Source organism: Phaseolus vulgaris, chromosome 1 (assembly GCF_000499845.2).
Source record: "Phaseolus vulgaris cultivar G19833 chromosome 1, P. vulgaris v2.0, whole genome shotgun sequence".
NCBI classification, from domain to species: domain Eukaryota; kingdom Viridiplantae; phylum Streptophyta; class Magnoliopsida; order Fabales; family Fabaceae; genus Phaseolus; species Phaseolus vulgaris.
In genome coordinates, this window is record NC_023759.2 from 33,909,669 (window position 1) to 33,927,222 (window position 17,554).

A 17,554-nucleotide genomic window follows, 5' to 3' on the forward strand; every position below is an offset into this window, starting at 1 on the left:
ATTAAAATCTACACTTATTATTCTTATTATAAACTGTGTAATGACACGAAAATACACTACTTTTTATTTATATTTTATTATAATTATAAATAGAAATGGAAGGAGGAAATAAATTTAATCATTTAAAAAATGTCTTTTCATTTATACAACAAAAATAAAACCTAATGTTTGTTTATTTGTACTAACAAAAGTAACTTTTATATAACTAGAAATTGATATTATTTGCTTACTGTAAAAAAAATTGTATTAAAATTAATTCATCGTTTGTCTATTGCATTATATTTTTTAATATATATATATACTTATATTGGAAGGGTTTTGATTAGAGGTTTAGCACTTCCCTTCCATTTCTGCTTCTTCACTGTTTCTTCACCTTCGAAAGCACCGATGTGGGCTCTTCGTCGAGCTTCCATCCCTCTCAGGTAACCCTTCTCCTTCTCAAGCCATCTCTATCTATTCGTTACTCTTTCGCTAACTGCTCCATTTCAAACGCAACCCATTTCCCCTTTTCTCTCCTCTTTTTACAGTTAAAATTTTACACGTTCTTTAAATTATTTTCCCTGTGGCATGGTAATTTCATTAGTTCATATTTCAATATCAGGAAGAGTTGGAAGTGATTGTTTATTGTGCATTGTTTGCATAGGATCCGAGGGTATAATGTGAGAACTTCTTTTCTCCAATTAGCGTCAACTAATTGTGTGGAAGAAGAGAGTGGTATCACCGAGTCTCATGGAATAACTAATGGGGGACTGTTGCTGTGCAATACGCGTTTTTATTCGAGGCAAAGTGCATCACTGGATTCTACTGTGTGGAGACGCGAACTTTCTTCTAGTAGCACCAAAGAAGATGATGATGATTTGGAGGATGGGTTTTCCGAGCTGGGGAGACCTGCTGGTGATGGAAATGAAATTGACAGTCTTTTAGCTTCTGATGCCGACCAATCGGATGACGATGGTGACAGGGAGAATGTAGAGGAGCCTCACAACGAGGTTGATGAGGTGGTCAAGGAGAAAGGAAAACCGCGTCGTGGAAGGGTTGAATCTGAACTATTAAATGAGATCATGAATGTTCCGGGTGTGTCTATTCATGTGGCTCTGGAGAAGTGGTTAGCAGAAGGGAATGAACTAACCAGAGAGGAGGTGTCACATGCCACGTTTTATCTTCGAAGGCGAAAGATGTTTGGGAGAGCTTTGCAGGTATTTGCGCTAAGTTTAAATTGTTTGTACATTATGCCTTTTGGTGTTTGAAATTTGAAATTAATTAACTAACTGAAATTGCCATTGGTCCTTACTTATATTTGCGGAAAATATGTTTAATTGGAGAAAACATTTTCTGTTATTGGATTTTGTTTTCCCCTTCAATGATAATACAAATTTCATATTTTTTGTTTTCAGAGATTTGGTTTGAGAACATAAAAAAATGATTTTTTATTGTTTTCATTTCAAAACTTTGAAAACAAGGCTTAAAAAACAAACAGGTGACCTTTATGTAATTACAAGTGGAAATAGAAGATGAAAACAGTTAGCATTTTTCAAACCAAATGGCTCCCAATGTTTTCTTATCATTGATTCTTTTGGTAATATCATTTCCTTGAAACTCTCATTTTGAGTGTTGTTGAAAGGATTAATGAAAAATAAGTTCACGGGGAGAGGGTATCGCACTGGTATCATGTTGAGAAGAGATAAAGCGGGAAGAAATATAATAAATTATGTGTGTAGGTACGTACGTGAGAGTTCTTATTTATAGTGAAGAAGAGATACAATGATAATGAACAAAATAATCTCTAATAATGGGAAATATCTGGTAAGATATTTCCCTATCAAATCATATTATATATTCCTATTTAATGTAATTAGCATTCTCTCCAAGCTGGAGCATATGTATCATATGAGACAAGTTTGTTTCAAATGTCATCAACACAAGACTTCTTGAGAGACTTAGTAACATGCCTACCAATTGAATGCCAAAGCTGACAAAGTAAATAATGACAAAGCTAGTGGATATTTTTTGGATGTGTCTTTCTCTTTGTCAAAGAGACAATCAATCTTCAATATGTTTCGTCCTTTCAAATCATAATTTTATCACTCCCCTCAAATCATATGAATCAAGCTTATTAAAGATTGTCAAAAGGATATGACAATTCACAAAGAACAAAAATGGGTAGTTGACACGACAGTTGGCGGAAAGCAAAAAATACCAGAAAACATAGTGACTGCTGGAAAGCAAAAAATGCTCAGAGAATGCAGTGGGCTACTGGAAAGCAAAAATGATCAGACAACACAACAGCTGCCAGAAAGAAAAAAAAAAAGGCTCATAGGACATGGCAACTACTAGAAAGCAAGAGTGATAAGAGGAGATGACAGTTGTTGAAAAGCAAAAATGCTCCAAGGATACAGCAATGGCCAAAAGGAAAAACATGCTTGGAGAGCACAACTGCTGCTGGGGAGCAAAAATGTTGAGGTCACGACAAATGTTGGTGAGCAAAAATAGTCATTGCACTTCAAGGTGATGCCACTAGTGACAGATTCCTGCCAGAAAAAGCTTGTCCGAAGTAAAAAAAAAAAAGAAACTCATTGGAAAACGTTGATGGTGAATGGTAATGTTAGCTGACTTAAGCTCAATAAAGAAAGAAAGTCGATGGAAAAATATTGGCAGTAAACAATATTCGTAAACAATATTCACTAGAAAATGTTGGTAGTAAATTGTACTTGCAAGAAAAACTTCTATAGTAAGTAAACAGTAATGTTGACTGAAAAAGGCTAGCCAACAGTTGTTGTGAATGAACAATACGTGTTTAACGTGAAGAGTTGTGGTGGGGGAAAAATAGAAACCAGAAAATATAAAAATTTAACTACTGCAGCTATGAATAGTTGTAATATTGTTTTGATATAAAACACTAATCCTTATACTCCTATTTATACTAACAAACAAGGTACATTTTTATCTAGTATGAGGAACGAGCTTAGCCCAATTATTGTATCTTAACAGAATCATCTAACATACTCAATTATTGTATCAGTACTCTTTAAGTTCTAACAGAATCTAGCCCTCATCCTCTGGCTAAACCATTCTAACTCTTAGTTTATTGCAATTAAATACTGTCAGTCTGTCTGTTTCAACCACCATCCACGTTCATGACATCTCTAGTGAGCCATAACACCTTTGTTTATATTTGGTTTATGATCTCCAAGTGTGACAACCTTGTAGAAGTTACAAGAGTATATTCATTTTGGCCATCTCCTCCCCTTATCACCTTCGCTGGTGGCCCTCCTCTATATTGAGGCCATTTTGACCTCATCTTTGCCTCAGACTACTGCCACTGTCCACCACCTGCTGTTGACCCTTGTATCTAAGTCACTCCATCAAGGCAGGTTAAGCCCTGATGATCTTGAGTTCAATAATGGACTCTACATGCACATTCTTTGTTAAGCTTTTCTAATGCATCTCCCATCCTGCATGACATATGGAGCCTCTCTTTTAGAAGCCGTCAACTGTTCCAGATTTTCCTTGAAAATCCTCACCCATAGTCTGCCATCACTACATCTTTCAGGCACTTCATGCCTCATCTTTCTACAGTTCAAGGCAGTTTGGACTCGCTTGTTGACCTATGACCTCCACTGAAATTTGTACCCTTATGATTTGCAATGTGCTCCGTGAGATCACAGAAACATCCTGGCTTCGCCTCAAAAGTTTCCCTGAGGTATATCAGCTGGCCACATGACTTTACCCGAGGGATCAACTGACCTAGAGGCAATACTAGAGAATCATCTTAATCCTGTCATTGTACCGTCTCAATCTATGCTGTATTACTGTTTGACTTTTTTTTTTAGGAAAAAAGGTTTGAAGCATAGTGAGCTTTTGCTTTAGCATGAGGGAAAGTATTAGAGTATATGAAAATATCACTATATTCTTTAGAATTTGTTCTCTGTTTCCTTACTAGCTCTTAATGATCAGTTACCATATTTTCTCATCTCATGATTTTGTTTTCTATTTAGTCTGAGTTATGATTAGAGTATGAATAACAGTTGGTGCTCCAAGTTTTGTGATATGAACATATCTTTCCAATGCATAATACAGAAAAATAGGCAAGGTAGTATAATTCAAAGTCTTTATTTTTCAATATCCACTCCTATTATAAATTTTTGTGCAATGTAAATCTTTGCTACAATTTGATGCATTTCGTTGGAGCAAAACTCTTTGTTTGGCATAAAGCTCGTGGCATTTTTAATGGATTTTCACATTAACAAATATCTTAAGAGACGTGGAAGATTTATTATATACTTTTTTGTTGATTTTGTTTTTTTGTCCTTAGTTATCTAATATGTTCTTTTGCTTGGGAGGATTCCTTGTCTTCCTTTGTTTATGTAATGTATTTCTCTATCTCAATAAATATCTCGTTTTATCCCAAAAAACAAATACTAATAATATAGGTCAAGTATTATCCAACTAGGCATAAGTATTATCCATCTAGGCACAAGTATTATCCAACCAGTACAAGTCCATCCGAGAAAAGAATGCTTAAGTTCTTCTAAGTCTTCTAATACAATATAAATTATAATATTCTAAGGTAATTGTATTTGTTCCAATATTTAATGATGCTATCATGGGGATTGAGGTTGGAAGGATACTAAATTGGTAACTTTTAATTATTTTTGTTTATTTATACTTAAATTGGTGAAAATTTTCAGTGTTAATAATATTCCAGGAATCAGATTTGGTATCCAGTTCCTTCAACAAAGAATTAATTGTGCATGGTTCAAGTTTTGGCAAATAATTGCTTGAAAACATTTTTTTGACTCTGTTCCTCAGATTATTTGTACTTACTAAGGTTGACGTTGGATAGTATTAGCTTTCTAGCTTATCTTTTGGATTTTGAGCTTTTTCGGCCACTGGCTTATCACCTAAGTGCTCTTTCAACTTAATTATGGCTGTCTCCCTTATGAAGAATCTTGTTGGTGCTCTTCTTTTTCTTTCACGTACTGTCCCTTTTTATTTTTCTCCCGCATAATTAGCCATGGAATTAGAATACTCTTCCTGTTGATGCAGATGAAACATGAACCATTCCTAGTTTTACGTGAACTGTTTGCTCAATTTTATTATTATTATTATTATTATTATTATTATTATTATTATTTGTAGGGCTGCAGGGTAAGAAGATTCATGTCTTGTATACTGATTAGTTGCAAATGTTTATAATAATTTGTTCTCCTGTTTAGAATGCAAACATTCTTCCGGTCATATTTTCAACAATTCATTTGATATAATTATTGTCTCATTGCTTATTTTTCTAGAAATGCATTCTATATATGTTTCTGTTCAAATAATTCGTAACTAGCAACTTAACATGGTTTTAAATTGTGCCCTACATGTACGATTGCAGTTGCAGCATTATGGTTTTGAAGGTCTTTGCAACTGCAATTTAAAACATTAATAGTTAGATATATTTACTATTTTTTATTTTCTGGTTTACGAGAATGTTTCGTAATGCAAATTTTAAATCTTTTTTATGATTGGTTATGTAGCTCTCAGAGTGGCTCGAGTCAAAAAACCAGTTTGAGTTTCTTGAAAGAGATCATGCGGTTCGCCTTGATTTAATTGCCAGAACACGTGGCTTACATAAGGCAGAGGTTTACATTGAGACTATTCCAGAATCTTGTAGTAGAGAGTTAATGCATCGGACGTTATTGGCTAACTGTGTCAGTCAGAACAATGTGAAGAAAGCAGAGGAAGTTTTCAATAAAATGAAGAATTTGGACTTTTCTATTACAGTATTTGCTTGCAATCAGATGTTACTTTTGTATAAGAGGAATAACAAGAAGAAAATAGCTGATGTGTTATTGTTGATGGAAAATGAGAATATAAAACCTTCTTCTCTTACTTATTCAATCTTAATAGACACAAAAGGCCAGTCCAGAGATATTGATGGAATGGATCAAATTCTTGATAGAATGAAAGCTCAAGGCATTGAACCAGACATCAACACACAGGCTGTTTTGGCTAGGCACTACATCTCAGCTGGGCTTCAAGATAAAGCTGAAACCTTATTGAAGGAGATGGAAGGTGAAAACTTAAACCGGAATCGGTGGCTATGCCAAATTTTGCTTCCCCTCTATGCCAACTTAGGAAAGGTGGATGAAGTGGAAAGAGTTTGGAAGGTGTGTGAGACAAACCCTTGGCATGATGAGAGTCTTGTGGCAATTGAAGCTTGGGGAAAGTTGAATAAGGTTGATGAAGCAGAGAATGTTTTTGAGACAATGATAAAGAAAAGGAAGCTTTCTTCCAGGACCGGCTCTGTACTACTGAAGGTTTATGCAAATCATAACAAGCTAATTAAGGGTAAGGATCTCATTAAGCGAATGGGAGATAGCGGGTGCCGAATAGGCCCACTTAGCTGGGATGCAATGGTGAAACTATATGTCCAAGCCGGGGAAGTGGAGAAGGCTGACTCTATTCTTCACAGGGCAGCCCAGCAGAGTCGGATGAAGCCGATGTTTTCCACCTACCTAACTATTTTGCAGCAGTATGCTGAGAGGGGTGACATTCATAACTCAGAAAAGATTTTCTATAGAATGAAACAAGATGATTATCCATCTAGACCAAGGATGTACCAACTTCTATTGAACGCCTATATAAATGCAAAGGTTCCAGCCTATGGGATTAGGGACAGGTTAAGAGCTGATAGCATATTGCCCACTAAATCTTTGGCATACCAGTTGATTCAAGTTGATGGATTTAGGAAGAATTCAGTCTCCGATTTGCTTGACTGAGGAAGCCAGCAGATACCTTTGTAAGTGTTGTTTCTACATGCATGCAACTGTTAGTCAAAGATTAGTTTAACTATGTTTGATTTGAAATTTTTGTGCGTATGCTTGAAAAACTCTTCTTTAGCAGGTATTTTTGCGGAGGAGTTTCTGAGCTATTGCGTAATTTGGTATGAGTTTTATCTTTCGAGTTTTGGTTGAAGCTAAACTTTTAAAAGAAGATGCTTGATTATAGCAGTTGTGCTGTGTTATTGAAGAGTTTTGGAACTTGAATAGATCGTGGTTAGCTAAATGTTTTGCATAGGAGCAATAGGGTTCGTTTGCGTTCAAGTAGCGGAATTGTCCCAGCTCAACTATTTTTACTTGTTCAAGGTTTAAAAAATCCTCTTGAGTTCTAACCAATTTCCTGATGTAAATAATGCACATTAGATGCAATTTATTTCTATATCTTCCTCCCAATTTTTCTGTAGCTTTCTTGGTACTGCAATTAGTTAACTACATCAAGTAGTTTTGCTTAGGAGCAATCGAGTTTGTTTGATTTGGATCTAGAGTAAAATATAAGACTTTAATTTAAATAAGTAATTTTTAAAATAATAAAAAATAAATAGAAACTGTTTCTATCATGATGATAATTAAAAAATAGGTACGTGAAGATTTATTAGCAAGTTTTAATCTTTAGTATAAGTTACACACGATGGTTTTATTACCAAACTTTATTCTCAGGAATGTGTCCCACTAATCTATAAACCTATTTAAGAAATTATTTTTGAATTATTTTATTGAGGTAAAAAGTTTATGAAGTTATATAAATAATATAAATGATGTGGTAAGAAGAGTGTGAGAAATCATAAAATAAAGTGGTAAGAAGTTGTAAATTTTACTGCAGTTTGGCTAGAAATTCATTTAGTTACTTTTTTTTACATCTCTAGAATGAGAAATAAATAAGTATTATAGTTCGAAATATACATGTAGAACATTTAGTTCCTAAAATTAACATAGTCAAATGTATTATGTACCACAAATTTGTAAACTGTAAATCAATGTGTGTTTTGATCAGCCCTCTACTCTTGATATACTCCTATTTAAATGCATTAGCTCTTGTATTTTCTCGTGTTAACATGAACTGATAATTAAAGCTACAAACTTCAAATATTTTAGAGAAAAGATACCATTAGTAAATGTTTATTGGGATTGCACAATAACCTTAAACATAAAAAAAATTTTGATAAGAGAGAGATTTCTGATGTGTTGGCCTAAACGAGTTGTGAATGAAAATGGTGGAAGCTCTCCAAAATGTAACCAGAATCACTTGGATTGATTGATATGAGGCAACAAAATTGAGAAGTGTGAAAGTTAAACCGATGAATAGAGAAAAAAGAGAACAGGCACCACTACAGAGATTTTAAAACCTTCCTAGTTAGAAAAAAAAATCAAACGACAACATAAAAAACAAAGATTCCTAGATAAGCCTTTTGAATAAAATATTTAATTCAAAATAATATTGAAATAGTTTATTAAATTACAATGTGAAAGTTCTATGAGAGATGAAACCCTAAATTTATACTGCAACAAACCCAGGAAGTTCAAACCAATGCATGTGAGTTAACTTTGCCACTTTGAAAGTTCTTAAAAGTAAATTGATGCGTAAACAACAAAAAATGTATAATATTATCTAAAAATCTTTGTAGTATCATTTTTTTAGTTTGCTAACCCCCATCCTACATTTTTAAAAATCTCTACAGTATTGGATTAATCATAACATCTCATATATTGTATAAATCTTGATGTTTGTATATTGAATCCTATTGTGTATATAAGTTATTTTTTATCTTGAATATAAGTAATATAAAACTTTGAAGAGTATAATGAAATTGTGACGGGATCATCAAACTTTAAAACTAATTATATTATCTTATTAGTGGATTTGGCTTTGGAGCATTCACATTATCTGTTAGAATGTATCTAAAATTTTAATCCTTTGACACCTGTGAAGCTTGGATACGGCCAAAATCGAGCCGTTTGCGCTTCCAACATACCGACGACGCAGATACGCGGCGAGTGCATGCACGATACGGTGTCAGACGCAGCTATATGGACCAGATACCGCCTTCTTCCAGGACATGTCGGAGGAGACGCGGTCCACTCCTTGGACACACCGGAGGGACGCGGTTCACTCTGTAAACCCTTATTTCACAGAAAATCTTAACTAAAATTTCAAATAAAAATCTTATTTCAGAAAATCTTAACTAAAATCTCAAATAAAACTCTTATTTCATAGAAAATCTTAATAAAATCTCAAATAAAATCATAAAATCTTAAACAAATCATTTAAATAAAAATATATATAAAAATCTTAAGAAAATCTAGAAATAAAAAAGGAAATTAAGAATAAATAATATATTTTTTCCTTAAAAAAATGTATAATTTGAAAAATAAATTCTATAAATATGAGTTAGAACCAGTAACAAAGCATTCGTGAACTCAAGTAGAAGGCGTAAAGTGGTGACTAAATTATGAGATATTGCAGGAGATGATTTTTCATTGGATGACAATAGATTTCTCGATATTGCTAGCTTATCTCTTGATAAACCAGAATTAAAAATTGTATTTTTTAATGAAGATGAATAAATGTATAAGTTAAACATTATGGTTTACATAAGTACATCTTTTTTTATACCATTTCTATAAATGTTTTTCTTGATTTTTTTCATATAACAAAATATATTACTACATTTTAATTTATACATAACCGTGTCTATGTCCTATAATTTTCAATTTAGCTGTATTTCCGTATTCTTGTCCGTGTCATATCCGTACCCATATCCATGTCTGGGCTTCATAGTTTGACACTCCAATTAACAAAAACCATATTGGAAATTTAAATGCTTAAATACAATTATTGATAAAAATATTGAAGTTGAATTATCAAATATTGAATCTTCTTCGTAACAAGACCAGATTCAGTTTGAATGACCAGAGGAAGTAACGAACAAAACGTCCCAACTCAAACCACAAACAAAAACTGAAAAAAAAAAAAAAAAAAGAAGATGATCACGTGCCTTTGATGGATGCTGTACTGGGAACATTCTCCAACACTAAGGGAAGATTCATAATCAGAATTGTTCCACAATCAAGGAAAGATTCAACTTCATCTCTTAAAACGTTATTTCTGGCTATTTTAACTGTCCTTTTTCCCTTCAATTATTGAGTTGCATAAATACTTAATATTGGTGAAGCTTAATATATCCCCCAAAAAGGATAAACTTAATTATTATGCGAATGATACAACATTTGTACTTTCTTTTTCTAAACATGGTTCTTGCACTCTAAAAAATGTTGACTTTTAATATAGAAATAAAAACTTAAATATAGTTTTCACATCTCTATTTTATTCAATCAATAATTTTGATTTTTCTATTTTAAAATAGAGATATTTAATCTATTTATTCTAGAAATTATATAATTTTTATGCAATCCTTAAAATTGTCTACTTTATTTTTTATTTTAATTAATTAAATCATTTTTAATGGTATCTTAAACGAATATATTAAATTTAGGATTCTATTAGACTGAAATAAATAAAATAAAGCATATGCAAAATTGAAAATCAACTAAAGTTATAGACTTTTTAAATGTCTCCATTTTAAAAATAAAAGACTAAAATAGAGAATTGAACAAAATAAAAAATAAAATTATTTAAAAAACCGTGTCTTTAATTCCTTTAATTTTAGCCAACGACAGTTAAGAATTTTTATATCGATTTATTTCTATCTCGAAACTTAAAAGTTATATGTAGATTTAATTCCCAATTTTGTTGTATTTTAAAGTTTAAAAATCAAATTTATCCACGTTTAATCGAAACTATAAAAAATTAAAAATTCAGTTTTTCCTTTAATGTTGCTATAGAAAAATATACATCAAATGCTACTTAAATATCTCCATTCTTATTATCCAAACTTTTCATGATTTTGACGGTTAAAAACACAAATTAAGATATCAAATAAGTAGGAAAACATCCAAACTGTAAACACAAACTGCTCTCACACAGTGTGATGTTCCCATAAAAGTTAAGGCCCACCTGCTTTTATGATGAACTGACAAATCATTTCTTGGTAATAATTTAACAACGAATCACTATACAAAAAATACAAATCCAAAACACCAAAACTAAATGGAAAAGAAGGAAATGAATCGTGATTTCTCCACTGCGAAACCAAACAATTTTGGTTGCTGAAGTATTGTGTCCTGATATGTAATTCAAGTAAAGTCAAACTATGTGTTTCATACCAAAGACCGTTTTATACAAAACAGGCCAAAATACTTTACCTCCCTCTTTCAAATGCGTCAAAGAAACGAACTCAATACAAAGCTTCAAAGGTATCTCAAGAACTCATATTTTAAGGTTTCACTTTCAACCAACCATTGTATTAAACTTTCAGTTTTAAATTTTCTGCCATGGCGATTCTAAAGATTACTAAAAAGCACCATAAACATTTCAACAACCCTTTCCCTTCTTCAGTTTCAACCACCATCCCTTATGTCCAAGGTTCTCTCTTCTTCAATTCCAAAAGAGTTCCTTCGGATCAGACCTTCTCAATTGGCAGTGATTTTCAGCTTTCTTGGACCTCCAACAATGGAGGGCACCTCTCAATTTCGCACCTTTCTCAACAAACCAGACCCATTTGGTCTACTATCCCCGGACAGGCTTTTGTCTCAGCCGCACTGGTTGACACAGAATTGGAAGAAAGTAGAGGATCCTTTCTTGTCAAAGACAAAGATGTTCATATGGTTTGCAATCACCAAACCATTGAGGATATTAGGATTATTGAGGATATTGGGGTGATCAATAGTCAATTTGATCATCATTTGGAATGTGAAGTGCCAGATTCTCCTTCTGTGTATCGAAGGTTGGAAAAGAAAACTGATGCACAAGAGATTCAGCTTCCTACTTTGATGATCACAGGAAGGCTTTTCAATATGACTAAGAAGAGTAAAAGGTTTCAAAGGCATGGCATTAAAGCAACTATGCAGTTTGAGGCAAAAGGACCTTCTGTGTATGCAAGGTATTGGATTTTGTTCAATCAGAAAACAAAGCATGAGGTTGGGTTTCAGGTGAAGATTGAGAAACCTAACTTCACCTCCCGCAACCAAGTCTCTGAAACAGTTTCAAGAGGGTACCAGGGCTTCAAGAGGAGCCGGAGTAATAGGAAAAAGAGACTGGGTTGGTGTTGGTACCTTTCTAGACCAAGAGGGTTTCTGCTAGTCTCTTCAGTGGAGGAAGAGATAGGAGACTTGGATATCCCAAAACCAGAAGAGTTCAATAGAGTGTGGTTGACATATGCAAGTGATGAGAAGGAGAGGTTTTACGGCTTTGGGGAGCAGTTTTCTCACATGAACTTCAAAGGCAAAAGGGTGCCCATATTTGTTCAAGAACAAGGTATTGGAAGAGGAGATCAACCCATAACCCTGGCTGCTAACTTGGTTAGTTACAGGTAGTGTAATGTACACCTTCATAAGCTTAATTCAAATTAGTAAGTCATACATACATATATACTGTTGAAAACACGGTGACTGATGACTATTTGTTGTTATTGGCAGGGCAGGAGGTGATTGGAGTACAACTTATGCTCCTTCTCCATTCTACATAACGTCAAGAATGAGGTCTGTCTGCCTTGAAGGATATGATTATACAGTTTTCGATCTTACTAGACTTGACAGAGTACAGATACAGGTATGGTTACAAAAATTCAGAGATATGGTTCAAGTATGTATGTATATAATTCAAGCTTACAGTTTCTCATATTTTGTGACGTGGAGCTTGCAGATACATGGAAACTCAGCTGAAGGGCGGATATTGCATGGAAACTCACCTTGTGAACTGATTGAACGTTTCACAGAAAGCATCGGAAGGTTACCAGAGCTTCCTGAATGGATTATATCTGGTGCTATAGTTGGAATGCAAGGTGGCACAGATGCTGTACGTCATATCTGGGATGAACTAAGGACTTATGATGTTCCTATCTCGGCATTTTGGTTGCAGGTAATCCCTCAACACTACATTTAAAAAGAAAGGAAAAACAAAAGTACTTCAAAGTCATATATACTCTTTGGATCTCTGCAGTTTCGGCAAACATGTAATTCACAGTTCAGTTTGCTTCTATAGATAATCCTTTTTTCTTGATTTAAACCAAGCATATACAATAATTTAAGTGGTATATTTTGTTTGACTGATGTCATATACACAGATTTCTAATACTGGAAATAAACTTGTGATGAACAACTTGGCTTGTGCACTCACACTCACAAACTTGAAACCATTACAACTCTTTGATATTTTTAATTTATGTTGATTACTTGTGACAACTACGCAGGATTGGGTAGGGCAGAGAAAAACATTGATTGGTTCACAGCTCTGGTGGAATTGGGAAGTGGATTCACAAAGGTATTGGGGATGGAAGGAACTTATTGAAGATCTTAGCTCTCAGAATATAAAAGTTATGACATATTGCAATCCCTGTCTAGCTCCGGTAATACTCCCTTTGAATCACTCCAAGTATAAATATTGTAGTCTCTAACTTGTTCTTTTCTTCACTAAACTACATTTTAGCATAGTGAAAGTAATTCATGATTGGTCTCTTGGTTTGCTATCATAATTTCATTTTGCTAAGTGCCATTGGTAAGACATGTGGCTAGTTTAGGAAAATTGAGATAATGTCACTACTATAAACCTTTTCTTCTTTGTCTAATCGTATAGGTTGATGAGAAGCAAAACAAAAGGAGAAACCTCTTTGAGGAGGCAAAACAGTTGGACATATTGGTAAAAGACGGCAATGGAAATCCATACATGGTTCCAAACACGGCTTTTGATGTAGGAATGCTAGATCTGACGCACCCAAAATCTGCAACTTGGTTCAAGCAGATTCTTGGAGACATGGTGGATGATGGAGTTAGAGGATGGATGGCTGATTTTGGTGAAGGCCTTCCTGTTGATGCTGTTCTATATTCAGGTTGCATTCATGTATCTTTGTTTCTCCAACACTTCTGCTCAGTGTAAAATTCTTACCTGCTTCACGAGGACTTTCTTATGGCAATTGATTGTAAAACACAAAGAAAAGTGGATTAAAGTAAGAAACTAGTTCGTGCTATTGGCTACAAAGCATATCTTTTATCCTCTGCCAAAACATTCTTCCGGGATAATTATCTGAACATTTTCTTATCATCCAAACCAAAGTATAAAAAATGAGAACAAAACTAGACTGAACGTATGAGCATGTGATTATTACTAAGAAGATGAACCCTCTGTTTCAGGTGAAGATCCTATTTCAGCTCATAACAGATACCCGGAACTATGGGCCAAAATTAACAGAGAGATTGTAGAAGAATGGAAAAGTAAACCCTTGGACAAGGTGAAGAAAGACCAAGAGGAGGGTTTGGTTTTCTTCATGAGAGCTGGTTTTAGAGACAGCCCCAAGTGGGGGATGCTATTTTGGGAAGGAGACCAAATGGTCAGTTGGCAAAGAAATGATGGAATAAAGAGTTCTGTTGTTGGCCTACTGAGCAGTGGAATTTCTGGCTATGCATTTAATCACAGTGACATTGGAGGATACTGTACAGTAAACTTGCCTATAGTTAAATATAATAGAAGTGAAGAATTGCTTTTGCGGTGGATGGAGCTAAATTCTTTTACCATAGTCTTCCGTACCCATGAAGTAAGTAAAATACCTGCATTAGACATACCCTTTTTATCATGATTATACTTTCTTATTCTATCTTTATAATCATTGTACAAGTACTCAGCAAGGATACATTTATTACAACAAGAATTTGGCTAACCAATGGAAGTTTTTATTCTTTAAGATTATAGTTTATAACATTACTTAAGAAAGGGAGCTTCACCCTTAAAAGTAAATATGTTACCCTACCACAAATATTTTCTAACTTCTCTTTCTCACTGATCTTTAAAATTTACTATTAAAGAAAAAGAAATAATAGGGTAAATCCCTTTGTGTATATTGAACACATAGGGTTATGTTTATAACCCTATGTTTATATAGAAAAAGAAATATATGGGCTAAACCCATTACATAAATATGAAATATCTAACGATATTTATAATATCTCATAATATCTAACATTTACTAAAAGAAATAGTGGCATTCACCATGTGGAGTGAAGCAACTTAGCTGATATGCTAATGTAAAGTGTTAATTCAAGAAATACTACAATCTGAATTAATAAGGATATAATCATATAACCAAAAAGGTAACCTTTTATTCAATAAATTTCTGTCATATAAAGTTTGCATGGCAATGACTCACTGATGCTTGAACTGTATGCAGGGAAACAAACCATCATGCAACAGCCAGTTTTACTCAAACCAGCAAACAATGTCACACTTTGCACGTTTTGCAAAAGTATACAAAGCATGGAAATTTTATCGAATTCAGCTGGTGAAGGTGATCACAAAATCTATCTATAGTGACTAAATAAGTATATATAAACCATTAGGCATTAAAACGGTCCTTTCCATTTTATTTTCTAAACAGGAAGCTGCTCAGAAAGGATTGCCTGTATGTCGCCATCTATTTCTTCATTATCCAAATGATGAACGTGTGCAAAATTTGAGTTATCAGCAGTTCTTGGTTGGTTCTGAGTTCCTAGTGGTGCCTGTTCTTGACAAAGGAAAGAAAAAAGTTAAAGCATATTTTCCATTGGGGGAGAGTAGCAGTTGGGTTCATATCTGGACAGGAAAAGTATTTTCCAAAGAAGGAAGTGAAGAATGGGTAGAAGCTCCAATAGGATATCCTGCTGTATTTCTTAAAGTTGGCTCTCTCATTGGAGAAACCTTTTTGAATAACCTAAGAAGTTTAGGCATTCTTTAATAAAGCATTCATGGAAGATGGATGAATCTTAGATATGTAACATAGCATGTAAGTTACTTATCAATTCATGCCGCTGAATTAATTCAGTTGTGTATTTTGTATCATTGCAATCAAAGCTAGTGTAAAGAAATAGTTGAAAGGATCTGAATCACTTATATTACACTCATTAAGCATCATAATATAGAACATTATGTATTAGTACAACTTCCTCATTCATTTCCAGCAAATAGCTCTACAAATGAAATAAAACATTAGGAAATTGACAGATAAGTGCTGCATGGGAAACAGTTGTCTACTTCATCCTGCATAACTTTTTTTTATCTAAATAAATAACATAATTCACAAATATGCAAACGGTCAACCACACAAACCTTAGTGGCAAATTGAGCGGTTCGTGGTTTATGTTTAGTTTGAGTTTATTAAAGAGAACAACGAGAAAAATTCCCAAGCCTCGTTCAATGATAATTTTTCCTACAACATCTTGATCAGAGAATGTATAGAACACTTCTCTCCTCAAAAGCTAGATATACGAAATGACAGATTCTACTTTAAATAGAAGTTTCATGTCTTATACTTACACATTTTTTGTTCATGCTCATATCCCTGAAAACTTATTTGAGCCAAATAACGTCGTGTAATTCGTCTAGCCGCCTTGTTATTGTAGTTGTTGCTCATGTTCCTGCATCTCTTCCACCTTTACAGCATATGGTTAAGAGAAAAAAGAAGAGATGGCAACCATGTTCTACATAACACACAAACAACAAGAATAATTTGAAGCGTAGTTGGAAGGAAGACGTCTGTCCCCACAACCTACTTCCTCCTGACCTCATATCTGCGCAGCTTTCCCAATGAGATTATATTGTTTCCTACATAGTTTCTGCACAACTGCGATTCAAATTCAGGCACATATATAAATATGCTTCTTGCACATGACTACATGAGCCAGGAACATTTTTGGTTGGAAATACTTGTTATGTCTATTCTATAAGAACTCAGAGAAATAAAAGTTCTAGAGTTTATCATGACCCTCTCATGTTAGCATTTTTCTGGGACAATGAGAAAGCATTGATTTCTACGTAGACAACCAGAACCTGAGCATTCTATCATTCGCAACCAGTTATAATAGCTGCTAAACAAGAAAACAAAGCTTGGAAGAAACTTAATGAGACCTAAGTCAAGTTTGACATCTCAATCTCTGAAAACTTTAGTGGGTGCTAAATGTTGAACATTTCAAAGTAAAGTACTAAAATCCCATCTTCTGTAGCAAGCAATGAATGTTAGGCTTCTTGATGACACTACCACCACATCCTTCTTAAGCATTGAAAATCCATCCTGATCAGGTTGAATTTCATGTCAGAACATGAATCGTTCTCAATTTACAAAATTTACATACTATTTCTCGTAGACAACAGCATACTTAAAAAAATCATCACAGACAACTTTCCCAACGATGATGAAAACTATCAAAACAACTTGCTTTTTATGTTGGATGGACTTGTTATGTCATCAAATAAACAAGTTTCAACACATCCACCACTCATTGATCAAGAGTGATTGAATACCCAGGAACTTAGAAGAGACAATATCATGACAACAGTGCACAAAACTTCTACCAAGTTAATCACAACAAACTAATAAAACATGTTATTCATCATTCACTGAAAAAAGGATGCAACCCCATTTTACATCACATGCATAAACCTTCAATTTTCACAAATGGTTGTATGCGCGCGCGAACTTACAAATGAGTTTCCTCTCAGTTCCACGAGGAAGCAAAAGAATTGTTTGGTCTCTCAACATTCATGAGTTAAGGTTCCTCTTATTGAATAAGGTTGTTAATATCGAATACTGTAGTGGCATATTCTCTTAAACTCTCTTTGGTGCCATGTCAGAAATATTTTTGCTTGGTTT

The 17,554-nt window shown here is 33.9% G+C and overlaps 2 protein-coding genes and 1 long non-coding RNA gene across 6 annotated transcripts; 2 read left to right on the forward strand and 1 right to left on the reverse strand.

The window, feature by feature from the left end:
* Positions 1-315: 315 nt before the first annotated feature.
* Positions 316-7,230, forward strand: LOC137813962 (pentatricopeptide repeat-containing protein At1g80270, mitochondrial-like). 2 transcript variants are annotated; one of them, XM_068616459.1, is made up of 4 exons: positions 316-422; positions 644-1,196; positions 5,523-6,787; positions 6,892-7,230. In XM_068616459.1, the coding sequence occupies exons 1-3, from the start codon at positions 388-390 to the stop codon at positions 6,765-6,767; spliced, it is 1,833 nt and encodes a 610-aa protein (XP_068472560.1). In that variant the 5' UTR covers positions 316-387; the 3' UTR covers positions 6,768-6,787; positions 6,892-7,230. The 2 variants fall into 2 exon arrangements, with proteins under 2 accessions (XP_068472560.1, XP_068472561.1); XM_068616460.1 differs by having other exon boundaries at positions 319-422; positions 6,889-7,230.
* A 3,679-nt stretch (positions 7,231-10,909) lies between these two features.
* Positions 10,910-15,805, forward strand: LOC137813963 (uncharacterized). Its single transcript, XM_068616461.1, has 8 exons — positions 10,910-12,253; positions 12,360-12,492; positions 12,586-12,801; positions 13,133-13,288; positions 13,516-13,768; positions 14,070-14,470; positions 15,101-15,217; positions 15,308-15,805. Exons 1-8 carry the CDS (start codon positions 11,217-11,219, stop codon positions 15,641-15,643), a joined length of 2,649 nt encoding a protein of 882 aa, XP_068472562.1. The 5' UTR covers positions 10,910-11,216; the 3' UTR covers positions 15,644-15,805.
* Positions 15,806-16,015: 210 nt separating this feature from the next.
* On the reverse strand, positions 16,016-17,473 carry LOC137813964 (uncharacterized). 3 transcript variants are annotated; one of them, XR_011081562.1, is made up of 3 exons: positions 17,386-17,473; positions 16,813-16,975; positions 16,016-16,528 (listed from the first exon to the last, which is right to left on the reverse strand). It is a non-coding gene; the product is annotated as an uncharacterized lncRNA (long non-coding RNA). The 3 variants fall into 3 exon arrangements; XR_011081563.1 differs by lacking the exon at positions 16,813-16,975; XR_011081561.1 differs by having other exon boundaries at positions 16,016-16,975.
* Between the last annotated feature and the right edge of the window lie 81 nt (positions 17,474-17,554).

Coding starts and splice junctions, on each gene's coding strand:
- LOC137813962 (XM_068616459.1), top strand. CDS start 388: ATGTGGGCTCTTCGTCGAGCTTCCATCCCTCTCAG. Junction 423..643: donor CGAGCTTCCATCCCTCTCAG/GTAACCCTTCTC, acceptor TTGTTTGCATAG/GATCCGAGGGTATAATGTGA. Junction 1,197..5,522: donor TGTTTGGGAGAGCTTTGCAG/GTATTTGCGCTA, acceptor TTGGTTATGTAG/CTCTCAGAGTGGCTCGAGTC.
- LOC137813963 (XM_068616461.1), top strand. CDS start 11,217: ATGGCGATTCTAAAGATTACTAAAAAGCACCATAAACATTTCAACAAC. Junction 14,471..15,100: donor TAGTCTTCCGTACCCATGAA/GTAAGTAAAATA, acceptor AACTGTATGCAG/GGAAACAAACCATCATGCAA. Junction 15,218..15,307: donor ATCGAATTCAGCTGGTGAAG/GTGATCACAAAA, acceptor TTTTCTAAACAG/GAAGCTGCTCAGAAAGGATT.